A 26,023-nucleotide genomic window follows, 5' to 3' on the forward strand; every position below is an offset into this window, starting at 1 on the left:
CATTTGTGCCGGACTCCAGCGGCAGCTTTTTATCCAGGACTGGATGGTCAAAATCCGTGAGGCTGGGGCCAGGCAGGACTCTTACCCGCTTCCCCCGAGCAGTGGGAGTAGCCAAGAGGTAAGAGAGGTCTTACCTCCTCGAGGAATCCTCCCCTTTTCTTGCAATGAGTTCCTCCTTCTAACTAGCCCCTGTCACTCTTGTGGGCACAAACTATTTCCTTTAATTTGGGCCTTGATCGTGCCTAGTCGCTTGGTCGTGTCTGACTCTTTGCAGCCCTGTGGATTGTAGCCTACCAGGCTCCTCTGTCCATGGAATTTTCCAGGCAAAAGTACTGGAGTGGGTTGCCATTTCCTTCTCCAGAAGATCTTCCCGACACAGGAATCAAACCCGTGTCTCCTGTGTCTTCTGCCCTGCAGTCGGATTCTTTACCTGCTGACTCCTCTTCATGCTTAATTTGGGCCTTAGGGGGACTGATAAACGCAGCCCCCAGGTCTCCGCCCAGGGTGGAGTGGGGATAGGGTGGGGCACCCTGTCCCTAACCGCCCTCCTGCCGCAGTGATGGGAGGGACTGCGCACTCGTGTGGTAGAAGCCTCGATCCCCGCGGCCCTCCCAGTGGCAGCGACTCCTGCAGCGGCGCTGGTAAGTTCCAGCACAAACTGCGCCCGGCCGGGCTCCTGGAGGAGGTGGGCGCCGCGGCGACGGGTGCGTGGACTCCCCTAACGAGCCCTCTGACATGTGCAAGGGACTTAAGCACCTCATCTGTAAAATGGGCTTTACCTTAGTGTCGGCCCCATAGAGGGGCTGTGATGGTTAAATGGGCGTGTGTGTAAAGCGCTCCGCCCCAGTGGGCACACTGGAGGAGCCCAACCAATGGGAACAGGCAGCCACTACTGTGCCGGCCTACTCAGCGTTCATATCCACGTTCTAAAGTGAGGGTGCTAGTCCCCCCTCGTTTGAATTTCAAACGAGGAAATGCAAGTCAAAGCGATTTTTGAAGGCGGTTTGGGCTCCAAAATCACTGCGGACAGTGACCACAGCCATGAAAGTAAACAATGCTTGCTCCTTGGAAGAAAAGCTATGACCAATCTAGACAGCATATTAAATAGCAGAGCCATTACTTTGCTGACATAGGTCCGTCTAGTCATAGCTATGGTTTTCCCAGTAGTCGTGTATGGATGTGAGAGTTGGACCATAAAGAAAGTTGAGCGTGGAAGAATTGATGCTTCTGAACTGTGTTGGAGAAGATTCTTGAGAGTCCCTTGGATTGCAAGGAGATTAAACCAGTCAATCCTAAAGGAAATCAGTTCTGAATATTCATTCATTAGAAGGGATGATGCTGAAGCTGAAGCTCCAATACTTAAGCCACCTGATGCGAAGAACTGACTCATTGGAAAAGACCCTGATGCTGGGAAAGACTGAAGACAGGAGGAGAAGGGGTTGACAGAGGATGAGATGGTTGGATGGCATCACCGACTCAATGGACATGAGTCTGAGCAAGCTCCGGGAGACAGTGATGGACAGGGAAGCCTGGTGTGCTGCATGCAGTCCTTGGGGTCGCAAAGAGTCGGACACGAGTGAGCAACTGAACCAGGGCCCTGGCGCGGAAAGAGATCTGTCCATCCCAGGAGGCATCATGACAGGCGGGGCTCCGGGCCCTGGGCCATCCGGAGATTCCGGCCCCTCAAGGAGTGCAGTCCAGCGGAGCACGGCGCGCGCAGTGCGCTTCACCGAGCTGCGCGCCGTGGGAGCAGCCGGCGGTCTACGCAGTGGAACTGAGCCTGCGCGCGTGGTGGAGTTGGGAGGGGTGGGCCGGGGCGGGGTCCTCCCTGGTAGTGGAGTCCCTGCCGGGCCCCTCAGGCCCCCCCAGCCGGACCCAGACGAGTCTGCAGAGCGACAGCAGCGCCTGCGCCTGAGCCACCCCTGCAGCGGCGCGTGCACGTCCCGTTCCGCGCTCTCCGGGCGGGGCCTCCTACAGCGGGGCAGGGGTTTAGCCAGATCCAGGCTCTTGTGCTCCTCCTGGGTTTGCCAGGGAGACAACTGCTTGACTCACTTTAGGTTTCAGGCTTGTCCTGTCCGCAGCCTGAGGCCCCGGAGGTGCCCTAACGCACCCGATCCCGCGCGTTCAGCCCCCTCAGGTGCTCGTCTGGCGGGAACACACCGGCCCAGGCTGAACTTGGTCGGGAGAAGGGCTCTGCGGTTTCAGCAGCTGGCACAGTTTGTCCCTCTGTCCCCGGCCTAGAAACTGCGGTGCCTTATGTTAGGCCTCGCATTCGGCGGAGGCTTCAGCTTCGGCCCCTGCTCTGGGCACAGATTCCTGGGCAGAGCTTCCCACGACCCCCGTTTCTCCAGCGGCACCAAGTAGTGAGTCAACTGCCTGGGGAGGGTCCGCCTGGGACCTTAAGGGGGCGGAGTTGATGGCAGAATTGTTTCTGGCAGGTGGCAGAGATCCTGGTGTTGAACAGTCTGTGGGATACAGAAACTCGCAGAGGTGGGCACTGCCTGTCTGCTGGCCCAGGCAGTCTGTACTGTCGCCCACCCACTGCGCAATGTAGAGATGGCACAAACTCAGCTTTCTTCCACCGCAGGGGCATCAGGAGAGAATTCTGGAACTTCCCTGCAGGCTGGAACTTTCTGGAACTTTCCTCCCTCTGGGCCTCTGCGATTTGCTGGGTACCAGGTGCCTGGTACAGGTCTCAACCCTTGACAGTTGCTGTACTCATCTTGGGTCACTGGGGATGATGGCACAGACAGGGGAGAAGGTGACTGCTTTGCCTGGCCGGGACATCTGTGTGGGGGTGACAGCTGGGAGCTGGGCTTGAGCACAGAGACAGAGGCTCGTGTGCTGTCACCCCTGCAGCTTTCTGCACAGCCTTGCTGTTGCCCGGTGTTCTGCTGGGCACCCTGGTCTTCATCTCTTCCCTAGTTGCCACGGTACCAACGTACCATGTGACTGGGAGCGCTCAGGGGTGGGGTGGGGATGGGCTTTGTGGGCTGGGAGCAATGACTGGTTGAGGATAGACCCTCCCAGGATGGGTGCCCTTTGCTCACAGAGAGGACATCCGTGCTGCAAGGGGTTCCTTCCTCATATGCCCACTCTGTGAGATTGTGCCACATGGAATATTTCCAAGGTCTGCCCCATGGCCAAGGTGAGTCAGGGAAGAGAGGAAGGGAAGGGGTTTGGGGCCCAGCACCGGGCTCGGCCGTGCCCTGCAGCATGCCCTCTCTCCCTTCTTTGCAGCGGGGCTCTTTGTCCATCCGGGAACTGCGTTCTTAGCACTTCCTGCCTTTCTGGGCCATGGCTTTCCTGGTGCACCGGAAGCACCAAAGCACCAACTGCCCCGCCCCCACCCCGGGAGACTGCAGTGACTTCAGGGAGAGGAGGTGATGCCCAGCTCCGCCCTGCAGGCCCAGAAGTCTGCTCCCTGCTGCACTCAGAGGCCACAAGCCATGCTGGGAACTTGGGAGTCAAAGGATACATAGCTGGCTCTTGCCAACAGTTTGCCTGGGTCACTTTTCCACCCTCCCCTGACATCAGGAGGATGTAAGGTTTGGTTAGGTTAAACACTGGAGGCCAGCCAATGCAGAAGACACGGGTTCGACCCTGATCCAGGAAGACCGCACGTGCCGCGGAGAAGCTAAGCCCACGCGCTACAGCTGTTGAGCCTGCGCTCTACAGCCCGGAGGCAGAACTAGGAGTCCAGCGCCGCAACTAGAGTCGTGTGCCTGGAGCCACGCCCCACAGCAGGCGGAGCCCCGCCACGGGCCGCCCGCCCACTGCAGCGAAGAGCAGCCCCAGCCGCAGCAGCTAGATACAGCTCACACACAACAATGAAGGACCAATGCGGCCAAAAATTAAGTTCGTAAATAAAATCAACCTTTTAAAGATAGTTATTGAGTAAGCGAAGACCTTATCTACTCACCCACCCATCTGTTCATCTACCCACCCCCTGCACACCCACTCACAGAGCCATGCCAGCTGCTTACCTGTCTAGTTTGCCTGCCCACCTGTCTACCTGCTGCCCACCCACCCTTCAGACCAGCCAGCGTCTCCCACACGCGCGGCCATTCGTTGTTTACTTCTCTGTCTTCTCACCCATCTATCCATCCACAGGCTCTCAGCCAGACCCTAGGGAACAAGGCCCTGCAGAAACAAAAAGGAGTGAGACATCTTTCCCACACTCCCAGAGACTCCTGTGCAAACAGGAAACAGCAGGAAGCATGGCCGTGACACCCAGCCGCTTGGGCCATGGAATGCACATTTCTGTTGCCCCCTCTGGCAGGAGAGCCCCCACCTGGAGTTTGCCACCTTGGCCCTGCAGATGGCCCAGAACCCCATGACGGGCCTGAAGGGGCCCTACTCCCCATCCCACACCCGTCTTCCTGGCCAACTCACCAGCTCTGCATCCATGCTTATGATGAGGGGATATTGGGTCCTTGCTCTGGAAGGATGGTCCCCTCCAGGGTGGGCTGGGGCCCTGGTGGACCTGCCTTCCAGCTCTGATAGCGCTCCCTGCTGGCCCTAGCTCTGTGTAGTGATGATTTTCCTAGTGTCTGTCATCACTTACCGTGAGATCATCAGCACGGAAATGTTCCACATGGGCAACGCTGTGCTCATGGCCCAAGTGAGTGCCTCTTGGAGCATTGGAGTGTGGGCCACTGTCCCAGACTCCAGGCACAAGGTGGACATCTTCAGATTCTTTCTGCCCCTCCACATGGCCTGGCTCAGGGTGATGGCCATCACTCTGCCTGGGCTGGCAGCGTTGCCAACATCAGCAACTGAGCTCAGTCTGGTCCTCCTCCTCCTCCTGGGCCAGGTCTACCTCGCTGGCTAAGCAGCTCACCAGGCGGGGTGAGTAAGGGCAGGGTGTCACAGGGGTGTCCTGGCATTAGTTGGGATGCAGGACTCCCCACATCTCAGATCCTGCAGCCTGCTCAGTCATCCTCAAACGAAGTGGCCAACGGGCATGGCTGGCCTTAGGGGAAGGTGGATTGTGGACAGAAGCAAATGAGCTGACCCAATGAGCTGGGCCTGCCCCCTTACATGCAATAGGACTCTGACCAGCTCTGCCCTTTGCCCAGAGATGCATAGAACCCAGACCCATCATGAAGATTGCCCCACTTCCAAAGTCTTCATCTTTCAGTTTGTCCATTTCTCCTCTGCTCCCTTCTATGTAGCATTCTTCAAAGCAGGCGAGGACCCCTGACCAAGGCTGCTGACACCCAGTGAAGTCCCAGCAGGGTGGCATTGTCCTTGGGCCTCTAGATTTGTCTCTACATCTTGCTGTTGACTTTGAAGTTGGCCGTTGATTTTCCTGGACTTCAGTTTTCTCAGCTGTAATATACCAACACATCACTGGGGAAATGTGAAACTAACACCTGCATTCACTCATTCACTCAACGGCCACCGAGTGGCACAGGCCTGAGACCCCACCTCCTATTCCTGACACTTGGGTTCATCGCCATCTTTGTGGGGGCCTTTCCACTGAGCAGCCTGGACTGGATGCTGGGGGCACAGAAATAAACCAGAGCTGGGCCTTCCCTCTAGGAGCTTCAGGTTTTAACAAACACAGGTCAGGAGTTTTCAAGGGCTAGACTCCCAGGAGGTGGTGTTACTGTGTAATTGCCATTGTCATTTGGCAGGAATGGGAGAGAGAATCACCGAAAGAACCCACACCTCCTCCCCCTCAGCAGCATGACTCCCTCTTCCTGGCCCAGAAATACTCAACTGGCTTCTCATGGGTTGAGCAGTAGATATGGGCCATGGTGCCAACCGGTCTTGGGAACATGGCCTAACTGGGGGCAGTGGGACAAGATGTCCCAGCAGCCCGGTCACCAGAGTTATCTCTCAATGGGTGGGAGGCCAGAGGCTCAGGAGACAGCAGGGAGAGGGGTCCGCCTCAGCATGGAGTTTAGCTGTGGCCTGGATCCAGAGGGGGAGGGCATTTTGCCAATTGGTCCAGTGGGCCTGAGGGTTTGTGGGATGCCCTGGTGAGTACAGCGGGCTGCTAGGCATATGGATCAGGGACACAAGTATCCTCACCCAGACAGCCGACTCTTGAGGGGTGGGGGGCGTCGCCCTTCAGGTATGGCGGGGCAGGATCTGCCTCTGAGGCCAGCCCCCAAGCTCTGAGTAAGGTGCCACGTGTTTGCCCATTACAGTGTGGCTCGGAGGCTGCCTTCCTAAGCTCAACGGCTCTTCATCACTGTGGCCGGCAGACAGCTGGCCAGCAAAGTGGAGGAGTTCATCAGGCTGTGGGTGCAGGGGACGACCTGGGGGTTGGGCCTAGTGAGGCTGGGGCAGGGGGCCTTTATGAGAGCTATGCAGAAAAACCCCTGATTGGGGTAGGGACACAGGGACACAAGTCCTAGCTTTGCATTCTGTAAGCTCTGACTTTGCTTACAGGCCACACTTCTCCAAGACGGCTGAGGGGATTAAATGATATGATGAATGGGAAAGAGGGGGGCTCTCTTTTCGTGTTTTAGAGAGGGGAAGGGCTTCCAGAGACCAAGAATGGCCATATAGGAAGCGCAGATTTTAAGAGCTCTGGACTCTGGAGTCCAGCAAACAAGGACTTGAGCCCTGGCTCAACCATTCACAACTGGGGGAGCCCTAGGCAAGGTCTCTGAGTCTCCATGTCCTCATCTGTAAAGTGGGAATGACCGTGGTGCCTATCTCCAAGGGACTGGGAGCATAGAAATGGCTTTGTCTGTCCCAGGAAGCTGAAGGCCTGGCAGCAGAAGAGATGGCTGGCAGGGCTTGGGGACATCCAGATGGATCAGGCGGGAGCAGGGGTGTTGGGAGGAGGACTCTGAGCGCATCCACTACAGGGGCCTCTTTGAGGAATATCTGGAGATGGACAAGCAGTAGTGCAGCACGGTCCCTTGCGGGGTGGGGTGGGGAGGGGGTGGGGAGGGGCTGACCCGGCGGGGGAGGTGACCCAGACCTGACATGCCCCGACCCCCTCCAGTGCTGCAGTTTGGATTCATCACCATATTCGTGGAGGACTTACCACTTGCTCCCCTGTTTGCTCTGCTGAGCAGCTGAGTGAAGATCTGATTGAACGTCCACAAGTTCGGCACCGGGATCTGAATGCTCCTACTCGGAAACCATGGCCCTTCCATCATCGTGAACGTGAGAGGAGGAAGGGAGGGGGGTGAAGATCAGAGACTGGGAGCAGGCTCGAGAACAGGGAAATGGGGGCTGAGGCTAGAGACAGGGGCGAGAGATTGGGAAAATGGGCACAGGCTCATTCTGCCCGCGAGAGTGGAACCAGACCCGTTTGGGCCCGGAAAGGCGGGAGGGCCTTCCCGCCTGGAGCCCCTGCAGTTTTCTTCACCTCCTTCCCCTCGGACTTCCTGCCACGTCTCCCGTATCGGTAGGAACACCGCAGCAGACTGCGCGGCTCTGTCAGCTTGACGCGGGAGTCCGCACCTCTGGCTTACCTCACCCGGGGCGGGGCCCGGAGGGGCGGAGCGAGGAGGGGGGCGGGGCCCTCCGGAGGGCGGAGCACGGAGGGGGCGGGGCCCGCCGGGAGGGGGCGGGGCCGTGATTCTGTGGGCCCTCCGGCTCGGCCTGGGGGCGGGGCAGTGAGCTCGTGGGCGGGGCGGGGCGGGGCCTAACTGGGAGCGCTGGAAGCTGAGTCCGGGGCCGGACTAGAGGGCAGAGCCGGCTGAGGGTACTGCTAACCTGGCCGGGCCAGGCTCTAGGGTGGAGAGGGTGAAAGTGCCAATCGTGGGGCCGAGGGCCTCGCGGGACCACGCGCCCTCCGCAACCCAGGTACAAGGGCTTTCCCGACGCGAAGAGGAATCTCACTCTTGTCTGCGGGAAGCCGCTGGCTGTGCGTCTGGGCTTCATCATCACCTTCGAGGTAGGCTAAGCCCTCTGGGCGCCGGACAGACAAGAGTCCAAGTTAAGGCTGTGCCGCCGACTGGCTGTAAATGGGACATATTACAGAACGGGATCTACTTCATGGGGTCGCTATGAAGACTTCTGGCAAGCACGTGCACAGCACAGTTAGGTGCCCAGTGAATTAACTGATGTCACGACTGATACTAATACCTCTTGGTCACAGTCCTGGAACTCCTCCTAGCTTTGCTCAAGATCCTTTTTCTCCAGCTCTGATTGTTACAGGTTCTTAGTGTAGGAGTTGGAATTGTACCTCTGTGTCTTTGGGCAAATGACAACCTCTTTATGCTTTGGCTTCCTTACAGGTGAAACAGAAGTTATTTACTCCCTAGAGTTGTTGTGAGGATTAATTGAATGAATCCCCAGAACCCCTCAGAATAGTGCCTGGCAGCATCGACTCAATGGACATGAGTTTGAGTAAACTCCGGGAGTTGGTGATGGACAGGGAAGGCTGGCGTGCTGCAGTCCATGAGGTCGCAAAGAGTGGGACACGACTGAGCGACTGAACAACGAAGTGCCTTGTACTTAGTAAGCGCTTGGCAGAGTAAGATCGCTAAAGCCATCGTTCTCTTTCACCGCTCCCTTCTCCCCAGCCTCTCATCGCCTGGCTCGTGCTCGACCTGCCAGCCTCCCTGGCTACCTAGGTAAGGCGCGGCCTGGCCGAGCAGGCTCTGGCCGAGCAGGCTCTGCGAACAACGCCGAGGCGCTGCTTGGGTCAGTGCGGTCGGCGGGCCCTGACCCCGCCCCTCTGCCCACCCCAGGCCCAAGGTCAGCGTTCTGGCCCCGCCCCTAGCTTGGCCCAGAGGGAGGATTGGCCGCTGGTTCTCTCATCTCCGCTGGGCCCGGCCATCACTCAGTCTCGCCTGCGCCACGCCCCTGCTTTTGTATTATGTCCACCAGAGCCCTTTCTGCTCTGGAGGGTCCTCCGCTTCGGCCTGACCCAGCCTTGCTTTCCGTCCGCTGCAGCAGGAGACGCTGTCCCTGGAGCCCAGGACTCAGGGTCCAGAGAAGTGAGACTTCCTTTCCAGGACCCTAATTCCCCCAGGATCCTCCCTCCTTTGGGGGCCTCTGCTTCCAGCTAGGAGTCAAGGCTACGGTACCTTGGCCAGCGGCCCCAAGGTCGGCCCAGGAGTTGGGGTGAGAGGGCTGGGGCTCTCTGAAAACCATTAACCCTGCATTGCCTCACTCTGCGCGTTCCCAGTCTCCTGCCCCTTGAGCAACACTGACAATAAATCTCTCTGCGCCCCGCAGTGCCACCTCCCCACGGACGCCTTGTCCCCACCCCCTCTGTGCAGTGTCTCCTCATTACGTGCCGATGTTCTGGGGGCCAAGGTGGATATGAAGGAGTGAAGGGACCTAACCTCTCCAACTGAATGGTTACCAGTTGGCAAGGGAGAACTCATGGGATCTAGGAGTGGACTTCGAAAGGCCCTGTGCTCATCAGGGCCTTTAGTACACCTATAATCATAAAAAGGGGTTTAGTTAGGTCAGCTGAGACACCTCCCAGTGGACTTTCACACACTCTTCACCAGACCCTCCCCAAAGTCTGGTGAGGCAGTACCAGGCAGTTGTTGAGGGCACCGATTGGTAGTGGAGTCACAGACCTGGGTTTGAACATTAATTCTGACTTTTATTTGCTGTGTGACCTTTGGCAAGTTTAATTTCATCATCTGTAAGATAGGGACTTCATAGAGCTGATGAGAGATTTAAATGGGATAATGTACTTAACCTGCTCAAGTCTCACGTCCTCAACTTGAAAGTGGGAGCAGTTACCGCGTCTATCTCACAGGGTCGTGGTGGAGATTAAATGAGTATTTAGTGTGTGAAGTGCTCAGAACAGTGCCTGGCACATTAGTGTGTAATAAGAGTTACACACTAACAGGAGCCCCAGTACTTGTGTCCACTCACATTAAATGAAGTGAAGTGAAGTGAAAGTCGCTCAGTTGTGTCCGACCCTTTGCGACCCCATGGACTAGTCCATGGAGTTCTCCAGGCCAGAATACTGGAGTGGGTAGCTGTTCCCTTCTCCAGGGGATCTTCCCAAACCAGAGATCGAACCCAGGTCTCCTGCATTGCAGGCAGATTCTTTACCAGCTGAGCCACCAGGGAAGCCCAAGAATACTGGAGTGGGCAGCCTATCCCTTCTCCAGGGGATCTTCCCAACCCAGGAGTCAGGTGAATTCTTTACCACCTGAGCTGCCAGAAAACCTCGTTATAGGTGCTGTCGCCTGCCTCGGCGAGGACCAGCACCCTGCAGAGTCCTCAGGGTCCCTGATGAGTCCAAGGCTCATCATTCTCTGGGATGCTCCCCAGCCCCAGGAAGTCCCCTGAGCACGTCTCTCACTTGGGAAGCTGCAGCGGAAGGGTGACCTGTCCCCTGGGAGGGAAAGCAGTGCCTCCTTCATCTTTAGGATGTCGGTCTGGGGTCCTTTCAGAGCCTCTCCTCGGCATAGGACTCCCATTGTTCCAGCCCCCCTCTTGTACCCCAGACTGGCCAAACCGGTTCTGGGGAAGGGGGGCGGGGAGCAGGCACGTTGAGACAGCCGCCTGCCTGCCTGCGAGGTTCCCTCCGCCCTCGCCTCCCCTCTCCCTGCCCCACACAATACCCGGGAGCTTGCATTGCCTGGCTCAAGGGCCATGCTGGCATCGCCCCCTGAGGACCTGGCTGCGACCCCAGAGCCCCCAGGGCAGCCTGGAGCCCGGGACCGCGCTGGAGGCTGGACGGAGCTCCCTGGTTGAGGTAGGGCCCCCCCGGCTGCCAGCAGCCCCATCCTCCTCCCACCAGTCTTCCCAGAGAGTCCTTTGTGCAGCCTCCCAGGCCTCTGATCCTGGCCCCCACACGCTGGTGGCCTCTTGGGCTTCCACAGCCTGCGTGGCCTGAGTCTCCTTTCCAGCCATGACCTCCCACTTGGCTCCCTCCATTGAGAAGAAGAGGGGCCCTGCAGGGCCCCACTCCTCGGGCAGCAGGGCAAGGGGCACCATGGAGGGGGCAGGGAAAAGCTGGGCACAGGAGGTCAGAGATGCTTTCTCCGGACCATGCCAGCGTCTAGGGCCCCTCCCTGCCAGCCTTGAGGAGTGGGTCCACTGTCCATGTGATGGGTACCCCGTGGATGGGACCCTCTGTCGACTTAAAAAAAAAAAAAGCACAACCTGAGAGTTGTGAGTTACGTTTTATTCGGGGCAATATAGGGACTGCAGCCCTGGGAACAGTTTCTCAGAGCTACTCCACAGACGGGACGCTCATTCCCAGGCCCAGTCTACGATTCGTCTCAAGTCACACAGCTGGTCCATGTCACACAGGGCTTTGAATGTTGGCAGGGGCTCTCCCCTGTGGGTTCCCTTGCCTAGTGGGCACCCGAGGATCCTGTGATCAGGTCTTGAGCAGGGTTACCTGGGACCAGTCTCTTCCTGGGAGGTTTTTTTTTGGGGTCTAGGAGAAGGAAATGGCAACCCACTCCAGTGAATCCCAGGGACGGGGGAGCCTGGTGGGCTGCTGTCTATGGGGTTGCACAGAGTCGGACACGACTGAAGCAACTTAGCAGTAGCAGCAGCAGCAGCAGCAGAGATAAGCTATAAACACTCTAGCACTGAGGTTGAGTGGACCACATCCACAGAAGGCCACAGAGCTGGGATCCTGGCTGGATGGTCACTCTCATTGTCCATTGGCCTGGGCAGAGATGGAGGCTAACCCACCCCTGACCTCCTCCCCGGGGACCTGCCTCCAGCCTTGTCTCCTCCAAGGAAGCCTTGCACGTCTCCCTCCATTTACCCAGCCTTCTCTTCTGAGGCTTTAGTATGGAGTGCTCCTTGGAATTCCCTGGCGGCCCAGTGGGTAGGACTCAGCACTTCCACTGCACGGGGCACGGGTTCCATCCCTGGTTGGCGAACTAAGATCCCACATGCTGTGTAGAGTGGCCAAAAAAAATTTTTTTTTAATATGAGATGCTCCTGCCCCCACGGTTCCATGTTTTGCTCATTTAACCCTGCAGCTGACATGGGGAGGGGGCTTCCAGAACCCAAGTGGAGAGACTCTCCCAGAATATGAGGGAGCAGAAGCACACGCGTGTTCCTGCACAGGCGTGCCGACAGAAGCAAGTGGCGCTTCTGTGTGAAGGACTGCTGATTCCAGCGGGAAAAGAGACCTGTCTGGTGGCAGTGGTCCCCCGTGTCTCCTGCCACATGCTCCTACAACACAGGGTGCGTCTCAGCGTCACTGCCTCGGTTTTCCTACCTGTGTAATGGCCCAAGCCATCCTTGTGACTAGAGAAAGACTCAGGGTAGTGACGATCAACTGCAAAGCTCCCACTCTGTGCGAGGTGCTTTACGTGCATTATTCTTGTTTTTGGCCACACCACGCAGCATGCAGGATCTTAGTTCCCAGGGAAGTCCCCTTGCATTATTCTTCCTTTTTTAATCTTTATTTATTTTTGCCTGTGTTGGGTCTTAGTTGCGGCACGTGGAGTCCTCCTTTGCCGCCTTCGGGCTTCTCTCTGGCTGTGGCGAGTGAGGAGTATGTGGGCGCTCTAGGTGAGGCGCATGCACGGGCTTTAGTACCCCCTGCCCCAGGCACATGGGATCTTAGTTCCCCGACCAGGGATCAAACTCGCATCTCCTGCATTGGAAAGCAGATTCTTAACCCCTGCGCCACCAGGGAAGTCCTCTTAATTCTCCTATCAGCATTTTGAAGCATGACTATCCTGTTCACCAGATGAGGAAACAGACAGACTTGCTCCCTGTGGGGAGGGCCCAGAGAAGTCCATGGTGCTTAGGAGCAGCCCCACCCTGTGCTCCAGGCAGGGGGTGGAGAGAGAAGGGGAAGCCGGCAGAGGGGCTGCGCTCAGGGGGGCCGGGGCACAGACCAGCGGCCCCCACTGGGTCTTCCCTTCTTCCCTGCCCTGCAGGCTCACTGACACTGTCGCTGTTGGCTTTCGTGGCCTTCTCCCTCTCTCTGTGTACTGGACCCCTGGGTATTCCAATCAGGACAGTTTGCTATCACTTCCTTCAGGAAGCCTTCCGGGAATGCCTGGGTCGAGATGAGCCCAGCCCTCTGCTCTGACACTTCCTCTGGGCTGGTTCTTTCCAACCTGGATTGTAACTGTTTTTGTTTTGGCTTCCGCACGAGACTGGCAATCCTGCAGGGCATGAGACATTTGCCCATCTGTCTCCTCCGGTTTTTCTGGGCCTCACGTCTGTCTCTGAGTATCTGGTCTGTCTGAAATGCTCAGTGTCTCTGTCTCTGCCTCCATCTCTGGGTTCCTGAATGTCTCAGCATCTGTGGTTTTCCGGTTTGGAGTGCTTTGGGGTCTCGGTTTCTGGGTCGCTCTCTAAAGCATCCCTGTCCTCCAGCCTCAGCCCCTTGGTCTCTCCGGCTCTGTCTCCTGAGTGTCCTGGCCCTGCCAGGCAGGCGCTGCCCCTTTGGCCTGAGCGGGCCTCTGGGGAGGGGTGCATCCTTGCTGCCCAGCCTGCCCACAGCGAGGCCAGGCCTCGGGAGGCCCCCGCCCAGCCTGCTGCCTGTTCCCTCCCTCCCTACCCGTCTGCCTCACCACAGGGCTTGATGAATCAAACTCTTTGTCTGGGTGGGATCTCCCCAAGCCAGCTGGGCAGAGACAGGGCTTCCCCTGCCGGAGCAGCCAAACACCATCCGCAGCAGGCCTTGGTGGAGAGGTGAGGGGCTGCAGCGAGGGGCCGGGGGCCAGGGCTGGCGGACTCAGACCCCGCTGACTGGTAGGCCTGTTCTGAGGCTCCAGCAGCCTCGCCGGGGATGACTTCCTGCCCGAGAGGACCCACTCAGCTTGTCTTGTTCCTGGGGCTGGGAGATGGGGTCCCCTCTCTCACCCCAAGCTGGGGGGCTGGGGCTCTTTCCTGCCCTTCTCCTGGGAGGGCCCAGCCTGTCCTGGGTGGTGGCCTGCCTGCCAATCTGTGACCCTCCCAGCCAGCTTGGCATGGGTGTGGGCAGCACTCAGTACTGAAGCAACTCTGGGCACAGGAGGGGGGCTGGGTGACACCAACAAGGATCTCCGGCCTGTGTGTCTGTATCTGCTTCATGTGTTGTGAGTGTGAGTGGAACAGGAGTACGAGAAAACCTGAGCAGATGTGTAAATATCTGACGGCTCAGCGTGTGTTTGTGAAAGGGAGTGAATATATGTACTTGTATTAAAAACAGTGTGTGTGAATGTGTGAGCCTGTGAATTTGGAATGTCTGGGTGTATCTGCGAAAGCTCGTATGTCAGTGTCTGCAGCTGGAAGAAGATACATGTGGATGTACGTGGAACAGACGCGGGTCTGTGCGGCAGCGTATGCATCTGTGTGTCTGATCACATGTCAGGGAGCTAGGAAATGCACGAGGTGCTTAAAGGCACAGACTCAGAGCTAGGCTGCCTGGATTTGAATCCTGGCCCCACTGTTTACCAGATAACCTCTCTGTCTCACTTTCCTCACCTATAAAATGGGGCTAATGACAGTATCAGATCAGGGGGCCTCCCTGGTGGTCCAGTGGTCAAGAATCTGGCTTCCAATGCAGGAACTTGGGTTCGGTCTCTGGTTGGGGAACTAAGATCCCTCATGCTGTGCGCCAACTTGAACCTGCGAACCACAAGTAAAAGAAAAAAAAAAAAGCACCAACTCCGGGTTGTTGGGGCTTCAGAGGATTAAATGAACTACTGTGTGTAAAGTACTTGGCCTGTCATTAAGTAAGTGCCAAGTAAGCATTAGCTGTCACCATAGAATCAAGTGTGTGAGTGTGCTGTACAGATGTGTGTGCAGGAGACTTCGTCCAGGCCTCCAGGACACAGTGCTCACTGGCCACTGCTGTCCTGTGTGTTGCTCTGATGCCTTCTCCCCTGCAGGCCCTGGTGGGTGGTGGAGCAAAGGAGGAATGGACTGTGGGCCACCCACCGCCCTCCAGCCCCATCTGGCTGGGCCGCCTGGCACTGCCCACCGCCCAGTGGCCATGTGCCAGCAGGAGAGCCTTTCCTTCGCGGAGCTGCCCGTCCTGCAGCCTCCAGGCCCCATGTGTCTGGACCTCTTCCCCGTAGCTCCGGAGGAGCTGCAGGCACCTGGCAGCCGCTGGTCTCTGGGGACCCCTGCTCGCCTCCAGGGGCTGCTGTGGCCACCGGCCCCCGGAGGCGCGGACCCCGAGCTCTCCACCAGCGGGGGAATGCGGCCTAGCCGGGCTGGCAGCTGGCCACACTGTCCTGGTGCCCAGCCCCCAGCCTTGGAGGGACCCTGGAGTCCCCAGCACCCACAGCCACAGCGCCGGGCCAGCCACGGATCGGAGAAGAAGTCAGCCTGTGAGTCACTCCAGGGGAGGGGGTGGTGGCCTGGGGAGGATAGGGGAGAGGTGGGGGAGGATAGAGGAGAGGTGCGGGAAGATAGAGGGGAGGTGGGTGGCTCTTTTAGGACCAGTAAGCCCCCAGATTCCACAGACAGGCAGGACAAGCGATAGATCTTAGGGATAAGGGACGGGGCTCAGAGGCGGCAGGTAACTTGTCTGAGGACACACGGTGAGCAGGCGTCCTTCGCCTCCTGAGCCTCTGCCCCCTGCAGCAGGTACTTCGCTTTTTCTCCACCCCTCTGGCTGACCGCATTACTCTAGGAAAAGATCCTGGCAAAACATTGGCCTTTCTCTCGGGCACATCCCTCTGATGCCCAGGGTCCCAGGGCAGTGGCAGGGAGGGGAGACCCCACTGGATGCCAGCCTGAGCTCTCTCACCCCACCCCCGTCAGGGCGCAAGATGAGGGTGTACCAGCGAGAAGAGGCCCTTGGTGGCCCCGAGGCCCACGCTGTGTTCCTGGAGCCAAGTCAGGCCGCGGAGCAGGAGCTGAGCACAGAGGAGCCCCGGCCCGCGGGGCTGCCTGGGCCTGTTCGCGGGGGCCTCGAGGGGCCTGAGCGGAGGCGCTTCTCGGCCTCTGAGCTGATGACCCGCCTGCACTCTTCCCTGCGCTTGGGGCGAAATTCAGCAGCCAGGGCACTGAGCCCAGGGTCAGGGTCAGGCCCCGGAGCTGCCCGAGAAGGTACCAGCTCGCCCCGGGGCTAAGAGCAGGCAAGAGGCAGATGCGGGGCGGGGCGGGATCACTGCACACCTGAGACGCGTGTGGTGCCCAGCACCGCTCTTGGGGCCTCCCTCAGCTCTGCCCCTCTGCAGGGAAAGCGTCTGGAAGAGACTCGCGCAGTGTAGAGATGAGGGCGGACGCCACGGCGACGCCAGCTCCTGTTGACCTGAGCGGGGTCCCCGGCAGCTGGCCGGAGCCCAGGTATCACCTCCCACCCCAGGCTCGGTCCGAGGCGGGGAGGGGCGGTGACGGGCCCTGACGCTCCGTTTCCCAGGCTGGATGCGCGGGAAGAGCCGGCGCCCGGGCCCCGGAGCGCCAGCGAGCGGCGCCAGTCCCGGTTCCTGCTTAACTGTACGTGGGGGGGTTCGCCGAGGGCGGGGCTGGGAGCTTGGGTACCGGGAAACCGGGATCTGGGGGTGCTGAGAGGTCGGGCCTCTGTGGGAGGGAGAGACCGGGACCATGAGCGTCAAGTACAGGGGGCAGCATGCAGGAGGTGCCCAAGGTTCGCGGGATGAGTGGGCGAGTGACCCGAGTCACCAGTCCCGCTCCTCGAACCGTCGGAAAGACTGGTTAGGCGAGGCGGGCCGCGGGGACAGGGCAGGGGGCCGGCGGGCGCCCCACGGCCTCCGCTCTCCGCCCAGCTGTCCTCTACCAGGAATACAGCGACGTGGCCAGCGCCCGCGAGCTGCGGCGGCAGCAGCGCGAGGAGGAGGGCGCGGCGGACGAGGCTGAGGGCGCGGAAGAGGGCCCGGGGCCGCCGCGCGCCGACCTCTCCCCGAGCAGCTCGTTCCGGGAGCAGCGCGCCGCGCGGGGCTCCACCTTCTCGCTGTGGCAGGACATCCCCGACGTGCGCGGCAGTGGCGTCCTGGCCACGCTGAGCCTGCGCGACTGCAAACTGCAGGAGGTGCGCCCGGGCCGGGGGCGGAGGGGTGGCCCAGGGGTCGGGGGCGGGTGGGTGGCAGGAGGTGGTCCTGGGGGCCGGCGAGACTGCAGGAGGTGCGCCGGGGCCGGGGCCGGGGCGGGGTCAGCGGGAAAAGGCCTAGGGTGCGGCAGGACCAGGGCAAGGACCCTAGACCAAGACCCCCGAAAGCGGGGCCTGGGAGGGAGGAGCGGCGCAGAGGGTGAAACGCAGGGTGCACGCGCGCCCAGCAGGTCCTAGAGCAGGAACCGGGTCGGCGGGAGGGCGCACGGAGACGCCAGGGCCGGTAGATCCGGGCCCCGCCGGATCCGTGCGGACTGCAAATTTGGGCTCAGCTGGGCTGCAGCCGGAGTAGCAGCAGGAGGCTGTCTCTGAACCCCACTTGGCGCTAGATCCGGATGGGGCTGGAGAAGGAAAGGGGACCGGAGCTGCGCTGAATCTAGGGAGGCGGTATCCAGGGCTGGGGTGTGCTTGGTGGGCGAAGCGAGTGCATTCAGGGTTCAGCCCTGCATCCGCCCTCACTCAGGCCAAGTTTGAGCTGATCACATCCGAGGCCTCCTACATCCACAGTCTGTCAGTGGCCGTGGGCCACTTCTTAGGCTCGGCCGAGCTGAGTGAGTGCCTGGGGACACAGGACAAGCAGTGGCTGTTCTCCAAACTGCCCGAGGTCAAGAGCACCAGTGAGAGGTGAGGCAGTGGCCCCGCCTCGAGGGGAGTCAGGCAGCCAGGCTGCAGCTGGCTGGGCTCCCGCCTCTGGGATCTCCTCCTGGCCCCAGCCCTGACCCCTGGCTGCCCTTTCAGGTTCCTGCAGGACCTGGAGCAGCGGCTGGAGGCAGACGTCCTCCGCTTCAGCGTGTGCGACGTGGTCCTGCAGCACTGTCCGGCCTTCCGGCGCGTGTACCTGCCCTACGTCACCAACCAGGCCTACCAGGAGCGCACCTACCAGCGCCTGCTGTAGGAGGGGCTCTGAAGGGGAGCGGCGAGGGGGGCGGGGTTCCAGTGGCAGTAGGTGCAGAGGCCGGGCGGAGGAGGGCTGACCTGGGGCGCCTGCCCTGGGCTCTGACCACGAGGAGGCCAGACCTGCCGAGGCCCCGAAGGACCAGAGGGGCGGCTGGAGGCGGGATCCCGCGTTCGGGGCCCCCTGTCATTGCAGACCCTCTCCCGCCCGCACTGTCCAGCCTGGAGAACCCCAAGTTCCCTGGCATCCTGGCTCGCCTGGAGGAGTCTCCTGTGTGCCAGCGGCTGCCCCTCGCCTCCTTCCTCATCCTGCCGTTTCAGAGGATCACCCGCCTCAAGATGCTGGTGGAGGTACCTGAGGGCACGAGGCTGTGGGGAGGGCTGGGTAGGGGAGAGACCTCTTTATCCTCACAGCCCCTTGGGGCGCCCAGGGCAGAGCAGGGTGCCTGGGAGAGGCCACACTGCCTCGCTGCACTGACTCCACCTTCCAGAACATTCTGAAGCGGACAGCGCAGGGCTCTGAAGATGAAGACATGGCCACCAAGGCCTTCAATGCCCTCAAGGAGGTGAGCTCAGCAGGGAGGAGGTGTCTGGCTCCCAGGGGCCTCCCCGGAACCCCTGTGTGTCTCTAAAGGAGCCTCAGTCTTCAGAGTCCCTCATCTCCAAGTGGGGGCCTGAGGCTGGGCTGCGGGAGCCTGGGCTGGGGGCGCTGCGGGTGATCTCCCCATGGTCTCCGCAGCTGGTGCAAGAGTGCAATGCCAGTGTGCAGTCCATGAAGAGGACAGAGGAGCTCATCCATCTTAGCAAGAAGATCCACTTCGAGGGCAAGGTATCCGCCCTCAGCCGGGGAGCTGGGGTACCTGGAGGGGCAGCCCTGTCACCTCCTCTCTGGGGACTGCAGGCCAGTTCATCACTGTCCAGCCCTCCACCCCCTGCCCTCTGCCCCTGGCCTGACCCCTGCCTCCTCCATCCTCCCAGATCTTCCCGCTGATCTCTCAGGCCCGCTGGCTGGTTCGGCACGGGGAGCTGGTGGAGCTGGCACCCCTGCCCGCGGTGCCCCCGGCCAAGCTGAAGCTGTCCAGCAAGGCGGTGTACCTGCACCTCTTCAATGACTGCCTGCTGCTCTCCCGGCGGAAGGAGTGAGTCTGGGCAGGATGGGGGTGCTGGTGGGTGAGACTGGAGCTCTCTTCTTCCGCACCAGTGGGCTCACAACGAGTCCACCTGCCAGGTTCTGCTGCCAGGGCACCCTAAAGGTGAGAGGCTCCCCCAGGAAAGGCAGAGCTGGGGCAAGTCCATCTTCTGGAGAATCAAGGGCTGGGCTGTGTGCCAAGAACTGTGAAGCTGCTCTGAGCTTAAGCCAATTGGAGCAGAGACTAAATGCACAACCGCCCCTGAGCCGTAGTGATAATAACGAACATTTGAGCACTTTTCCTGTGCCAGGCATGCTACGTGGATTTTCCCCTTTAGTCCTGAGTGTCTTTCTGGAAAGTAGCCTCCCTGGTTATTCTCGAGATCAAGGAGCTAGTGAGAGCAGGAACCAGGGGAGGTCAGGTCTGTCTGACGCTAGATCCCAGGCTCTTTACTGCGCTCTCCTGTCTTCCATCTGTCAAACAGAGGCTACCATGTAGGGAGATGCACTGTGATAACAACACATGAAGAGGTTAGCACACAGCCTGGCGTATACTGAACACTCACTCAGCATTAGCTGTGATTATCATAAGTCTGGGAGACTCCCTGAATGAAGTAAGCCTTAAGGATGGAGGGATGGATGTCTTATGCCATGGAAAGAGTTCAGTTCTGATTTATTTATTCATTCAGTGAAGCATCATTGAATCCCCATTCTGTATTGGGTCCTCCAGAGGGTGTTGAGAACTTAGAGAAGCTCACAGGCGCTCTCGCACAGTGAAAATAAATCCTGAAAACCACCTATTCAGGGTTTTGATGGAAGGGTTAACTGTAGTATTCCCTGGTGTGGGATGAGATTCAGTAAAACTTCATAGAGGAAGGGACGTTTGAACTGGGTGTTGAAGAATACGCAGCAGTTTTCCAGGTAGAGGTGTCTGGAGAAATACAGCCAAGTCACAGAAGCATGGGGAGCACGGTGTGTCTGGGGGGTGATGAAGCCCAGCGCGGCTGAGTTTGTAGAAAAACGGGCGAGAGAGGGAAGCTGGCGTGTTGAAAGCCACGGCAGAAAGGTTGGATTTTCTGAGGGCATGGAGAGTTAAGCGGAGGAGGCCAGTTTGGAGAACAGACTGGAAGGGAGAGACCAGAAGCTCCTGCAACTGCCCAGATAAGCGCAGAGGCTCCAGAAGTAGCAGTGGGCATGGGGACCAGTGAGCTCCGGGGACAATAAGGACGCAGACGATAGGGCACAGCTGCTGGCCGGGTGAGTGGCGGGGAGGAAAGAAGCGAGTGGAGGCCTGAGTGGCCTCGGGGGATTCACTGGTGACTTTCGGTGGAACGGGGAACTGCGGAGGGACCTGGTCTGCAGGGGAAGATACTGGTTTTGTCTAGGCCGGCTGACAGGAAGGGACTACGGAACACCCTCCACCTACCCACCTGCCCACCTTTCTTAGAAGGGTTTATCAGACCCGAAGAGTGGGGCTGGCAGAGTCAGGTGCTGTGATACGGCAGCACGCGAGCCAGAGTCCACCTCCTACACTGGTTATGGAGACAGACACAAAGCAGTCTGCAGATCTCAGCAGGGAAGCTGCCCAGGCGGCTCTATGAAACAGAGGCTTCAGAAAGAGGTTCAGAGAGAGTGGAAAGTGTGCCTGGGGCAGGGACCGTCTCCATCACCTCCCGCCATGTCAGTGAGCCAGTGAGATCAGGGGCAGGGACCGTCTCTATCACCTCCCGCCACGTCAGTGAGCCAGGAGATCAGGGGCAGGGACCGTCTGTATCACCTCCCATGAGGTCAGTGAGCCAGGGAGATCAGGGTCAGGGGCCGTCTGTATCACCTCCCGCCACGTCAGTGAGCCAGTGAGATCAGGGGCAGGGACCGTCTGTATCACCTCCTGCCAGGTCAGTGAGCCAAGGAGATCAGGGGCAGGGACTGTCTCCATCACCTCCCGCCAGGTCAGTGAGCCAGGAGATCAGGGTCAGGGACCGTCTCTATCACCTCCCGCCAGGTCAGTGAGCCAGTGAGATCAGGGGCAGGGACCGTCTCCATCCCTCCTGCCAGGTCAGTGAGCCAGTGAGATCAGGGGCAGGGACTGTCTCCATCACTTCCCATCTCTATCAGTGAGTCAGTGAAATCAGGGGCAGGGACCGTCTGTATCACCTCCCATGAGGTCAGTGAGCCAGTGAGATCAGGGGCAGGGACCGTCTCTATCACCTCCCACCTCTGCCAGTGAGCCAGTGAAATCAGGGGCAGGGACCGTCTTCATCACTTCCCACCTCTATCAGTGAGTCAGTGAGATCAGGGGCAGGGACCGTCTGTATCACCTCCCGCCACGTCAGTGAGCCAGTGAGATCAGGGGCAGGGACTGTCTGTATCACCTCCCGCCTCTGCCAGTGAGCCAGGAGATCAGGGGCAGGGACCGTCTTCATCACCTCCCACCTCTGCCAGTGAGCCAGTGAAATCAGGGGCAGGGACCGTCTGTATCACCTCCCGCCTCTGCCAGTGAGCCAGGAGATCAGGGGCAGGGACCGTCTCCATCACCTCCTGCCAGGTCAGTGAGCCAGTGAGATCAGGGGCAGGGACCGTCTCTATCACTTCCCACCTCTATCAGTGAGTCAGTGAGATCAGGGGCAGGGACCGTCTCCATCCCTCCTGCCAGGTCAGTGAGCCAGTGAGATCAGGGGCAGGGACCGTCTCCATCCCTCCTGCCAGGTCAGTGAGCCAGGAGATCAGGGGCAGGGACTGTCTCCATCACTTCCCACCTCTATCAGTGAGTCAGTGAGATCAGGGTCAGGGACTGTCTGCATCACCTCCCGCCTCTGCCAGTGAGCCAGTGAAATCAGGGGCAGGGACCGTCTGTATCACCTCCCGCCTCTGCCAGTGAGCCAGGAGATCAGGGGCAGGGACCGTCTCCATCACCTCCTGCCAGGTCAGTGAGCCAAGGAGATCAGGGGCAGGGACTGTCTCCATCACTTCCCACCTCTATCAGTGAGCCAGGATGATTGCAGTCCTCATTTTGCTAACTGCCCTGTGCAGCCTCGCTTTCTTGAGGAGGGTCCTAGGGACAGATGACGCCTTCTCTTCTCTTCCCATCAGCAGTCACCTCGTCCCGAGGGTGGGTCCAGGCTGACCTCGCCCCCCTGTTCTAGGCTGGGGAAGTTTGCCGTCTTCGTTCACGCCAAGATGGCTGAGCTGCAGGTGAAGGACCTGAGCCTCAAGCTGCAGGGCATCCCCGGCCACGTGTTCCTCCTTCAGCTCCTCCACGGGCAGCGCACGAAGCACCAGTTCCTGCTGAGGGCCCGGACGGAGTGAGTGGGCCTGGGTTTAGGGAGCAGACCCCCCAGGCAGGTGCATGGCCTTTCATCTCTGTCTCAGGATGGTGGCCTAAGGCTGGAGCTGGCAGGGACGGCATCCAGGGGGCCCTGGACCTGTTCTGTGCCCATCCTCAGAGCTGGGTGGGCGCTGGCTTGGGTGGGCCTTGGGGTGGAGACAGCTGACCCGGGTCCCACGTCTGCGCGTCATTCCCTGTCCTCCCAGCCCTGGTTTCCCCACCGTGGCCCCGGGAGACTGCAGTTCTCATGTCGGGACAATTCAGCCTCCCTCTCCCTAGGAGTGAGAAGCAGCGGTGGATCTCAGCCATGTGCCCCTCCAGCCCTCAGGAGGACAAGGAGGTCATCAGCGAGGGGGAAGGTAGCAGCCTGCCCCCCACCACGAGGGCCACGTTCCCCGGGCTGGGTGCCGCATCACGCTCCCCTTCCCCCCGGCGCTGGGCACCGTGTTACCCGCGGGGCCGGCAGGGAGAGGGGTCAGCCTGGGGCGGGGTGGGTCTGCGAGACCCTGGGGGACGGGCGGGCTCCACGTGCAGTCAGCACGCTGGAGAGGATGCAGCCTTGCCCACCCCCCATGCCATCCCCGCAGAAGCCCCTCTTATGAGTTAGAAAACAGATTCGCAGAGGGCAAGTGGCTTGTCCGGGTTCAGCGGTCAGCGGCCGAGCTGGGACTGGAACTGCGTCTGTCTGTCGCTCTGCATCAGCTGCAGAGAGGACAGCAGCAGAGTGGCCGGGAGGGGCGCGGGTGGCGGCAGGCCGAGGGATCTGCTCTGCTGATCCAGAGGCTTCTCTGGGCGTGAAATGAGGCCGGTGAGCCAGGGTGCAGCCCAATCAGAGGACGCCTTGGTGGGAGCGTGGTGGGAGCCAGGTAGTTATGCAGGGTTTTTGAGCAGGGGTGTTAGGGCTGAGCCAACGAAAAGGAAGGTAAGAAGCTCGTTTCCACCCAGTGATTTCCATGTGCTGTGGTGCCGAGGACTTTGCATACGCCTTTATTTTCTGCCTGCAATGAGGGAGCCCCAGTTCGATCGCTGGCTCGGGGAGATCACCTGGAAGAGGGAATGCGTACTGCTCACGACAACCCCCTTAGGTAGATTCATTCTTCGTATCTGAGAACACTGCGGCCCGGGACTGTTAGGCAGCTTGCCCACGGTCAGTGAGCTGGGATTCAAGCTTGGTCTGGCTGCGAGGCCTGTGGTTTTCCTGACACTCCCAGTCCACCTGGGAGTGTGGTCGAATGGGCTGAGGCCTGGACTGGAGTTGATTCTCTAACTGGCGTTAGAGGTATTTGGGCTGGAGAGTGAACTTGCCCCTCCAAGGAGGTGGTCAGGGAAGGCCCCTGAAGGATGGGGATGGGCAGCCACGATGGTGTCTGGGAAGAGCACTCTTGGAAGGGGAAACAGCCGTGCAAAGGCCCTGAGGCAGGAGGGAGCCTGGAGTGTTTGGGGAACAGCACGATGACAAGTGTGCAGCTGAGCTTGACCGAGGAGGAGGAGGAAGATGAGGAGGTGAGGAGGTGAGGAGGTGAGGAGGTGAGGAGGTGAGGAGGTGAGGAGGTGAGCAGGGGCAACCTAGGCTGTGCAAGGCTTTGGAGGCTGTGGGAGGACTTGTATTCTCAGAGGAGCGGGAAGCCCTGGAGGGTTGTAAGTGGCCGTGGTGGGGTTTGAGTCTCCGCTGAGAAGGGTGTGTGGAGGGAGCATCAGAGCAGCATGACTTCACACGAAGGGTGCGTGTGTGCTGTTGCGTCCGACTCTGTGCAACCCCACAGGCTGCAGCCCGCCAGGCTCCTCTGTCCAAGGGATTCTGCAGGCAAGATTACTGGAGTCGGTTATGATTTCCTCCTCCAGGGGATCTTCCCAACCCAGGGATCAAACCCATGTCTCTTTTGTCTCCTGCCTTGGCAGGTGGATTCTTTTTTTTTTTTTTTTAGGTGGATTCTTTACCACTGCGCCATACAAAGGGGCCATTACTGTTTTGTAGAGACAGACCAGGAGGTCAGGAGCAAAATACTGAATTGAGCTGGGAAGCTGGGAGCCCAGGGCACAGAAGTAGTAATCGAAGCTCGGAGGCACTGGACTCACTTAGCACTCGTGTTTAGGGTCGGAGAGGAGAGCGGCTAGGGTGGTCCGGCGATGAGCTGCAGTAGCCGCGCTTTCTTTCTTCCCTCCCTCCCGCTATCTTCTCCCCCCGCCCTGCCCCATCCTACCCTGGGGATTCCCTCATTCTCCCTTGGGTTCTCAGACCACCCCCAGGTTCAGTGTGTCAGAACATATAAGGCATTGCAGCCAGACGAACTGACTTTGGAGAAGACGGACATCCTGGCCGTGAGGATGCGGACAAGTGACGGTGAGATGGACCCCTGGACAGGCCTCCTGATGGGGGCTTTGGGGGCAGGAGGCAGCTAGACGGCTAAGCCTTCACAGGAAAAAGCTACACCAGGGTTCACCCACCACAGCATGCAAGAATCAATTTAGACAAGAAGATGAACTTCCCGCTTGCAAAGGTGTAGGGTTGAGAGTAACCGGTGGGGGAGAAGTGGGGAAATCCCTCCTCGGAGAGCATCGGGAACAACAGATCACAAATCCACCTACCAGTCTGCGAGAGGTGTGCCCCTTCCTGCCCCCGGGAGATGCTGAGATGGTGTTCTCTCAGCCCCGAGGCGCGGATGGGGCTTGTGCCAGGGCCCAGGTGTTCCTTGGATGCCACTGACGCTGCCCCGGCCTGTGTGCCCTTAGGCTGGCTGGAGGGGGTGCGCCTGGCAGATGGTGAGAAGGGCTGGGTGCCCCAGGCCTACGTGGAGGAGATCAGCAGCCTCAGTGCCCGCCTCCGGAACCTGCGGGAAAATAAGCGGGTCTCAAGTGCCACCAGCAAGCTGGGGGGGCCCCCCGTGTGATGGCGGCCGTGGCCCGGGACAGCAACCCCACACCGCCGCCTGGACAGGTGTGCAGGGGACCTGCGGTGTCCCCACGCCTCCCCCCCCCCCCACTGCCACCGCTGCCGCTGGGGCTCCTGTTCTCATGCCCGGCTTCGAGGGTGCAGGCTGGACGCAGGAGGGGGTTGCCTCCACAGTCTCCCCTGTCCTCCAGCTCCTCCAAGTCCACACTTCAGGGATGAGGGTCGTTTATGGCTCTGGCTCATGCCCTCCAGAACCTGGCCTCTCCCTTTCTTGCCCTCCACCCTGGCCATCTTGGTCCCTCTGGCAGGGACCTGGCTGGCAGGGGCTCTGGGCGCTGGGCCCTATCTGTGTAGACAGATCTGGAGTCTTCTGGCCTGAGCCTGTGTGGGCCCCGGTTGCTGTAACTTACCTGTAAATAAACGCCCGTGATGCCTTTGCTTGGAGTCTGTGAGCCTCATGGTACCGCTTGGACCCCAGCCCCGCTTCCCAGCTAGAGATGGAGGGTTGGGCCTCTCCCATCATCCAGGATTAAGGATCCACCTTCCGATGCAGGGGATGCGGGGTCGATCCCTGATCGTGGAACTAAGATCCCACGTGCCCCAGGGGGCAACTAAACCCCGGTGCTGCAACTGGGGAGAAGCCCACACGCCGTCAACTGCGGAGCCGGGCTCTCAAGAGCCTGAGCACCACGGCTGGGGAGATCAAGACCTGCAGCAGCCAAGGAAAAAGGTCGGGAGGCTCTCTGACTGCTCACCTCCCCCTAGGACCTCCCCTTCTGTAGAGTTCACCTCTTGACCAGACCATGATGAGAGGAGCTGCATGTCATTTAGACCGCTTTGGGC

At 59.7% G+C, this 26,023-nt stretch overlaps 1 protein-coding gene across 7 annotated transcripts; it reads left to right on the top strand.

Moving 5' to 3' along the window:
- Positions 1 to 7,625: 7,625 nt before the first annotated feature.
- Positions 7,626 to 25,619, top strand: ARHGEF19 (Rho guanine nucleotide exchange factor 19). 7 transcript variants are annotated; one of them, XM_027522647.1, is made up of 17 exons: positions 7,626 to 7,870; positions 8,214 to 8,552; positions 14,754 to 15,197; positions 15,634 to 15,921; positions 16,053 to 16,161; positions 16,235 to 16,311; positions 16,602 to 16,864; positions 17,406 to 17,566; positions 17,681 to 17,833; positions 18,058 to 18,187; positions 18,268 to 18,402; positions 18,576 to 18,665; positions 18,815 to 18,975; positions 22,109 to 22,267; positions 22,555 to 22,649; positions 24,527 to 24,631; positions 25,021 to 25,619. In XM_027522647.1, exons 3-17 carry the CDS (start codon positions 14,783 to 14,785, stop codon positions 25,176 to 25,178), a joined length of 2,499 nt encoding a protein of 832 aa, XP_027378448.1. In that variant the 5' UTR covers positions 7,626 to 7,870; positions 8,214 to 8,552; positions 14,754 to 14,782; the 3' UTR covers positions 25,179 to 25,619. The 7 variants fall into 7 exon arrangements, with proteins under 7 accessions (XP_027378448.1, XP_027378465.1, XP_027378433.1 ...); XM_027522664.1 differs by lacking the exon at positions 8,214 to 8,552; XM_027522632.1 differs by lacking the exons at positions 7,626 to 7,870; positions 8,214 to 8,552 and adding an exon at positions 8,647 to 8,918.
- The last annotated feature ends 404 nt before the right edge of the window (positions 25,620 to 26,023 follow it).

Source organism: Bos indicus x Bos taurus, chromosome 2, assembly GCF_003369695.1.
Source record: "Bos indicus x Bos taurus breed Angus x Brahman F1 hybrid chromosome 2, Bos_hybrid_MaternalHap_v2.0, whole genome shotgun sequence".
In the NCBI taxonomy this organism is placed as follows: domain Eukaryota; kingdom Metazoa; phylum Chordata; class Mammalia; order Artiodactyla; family Bovidae; genus Bos; species Bos indicus x Bos taurus.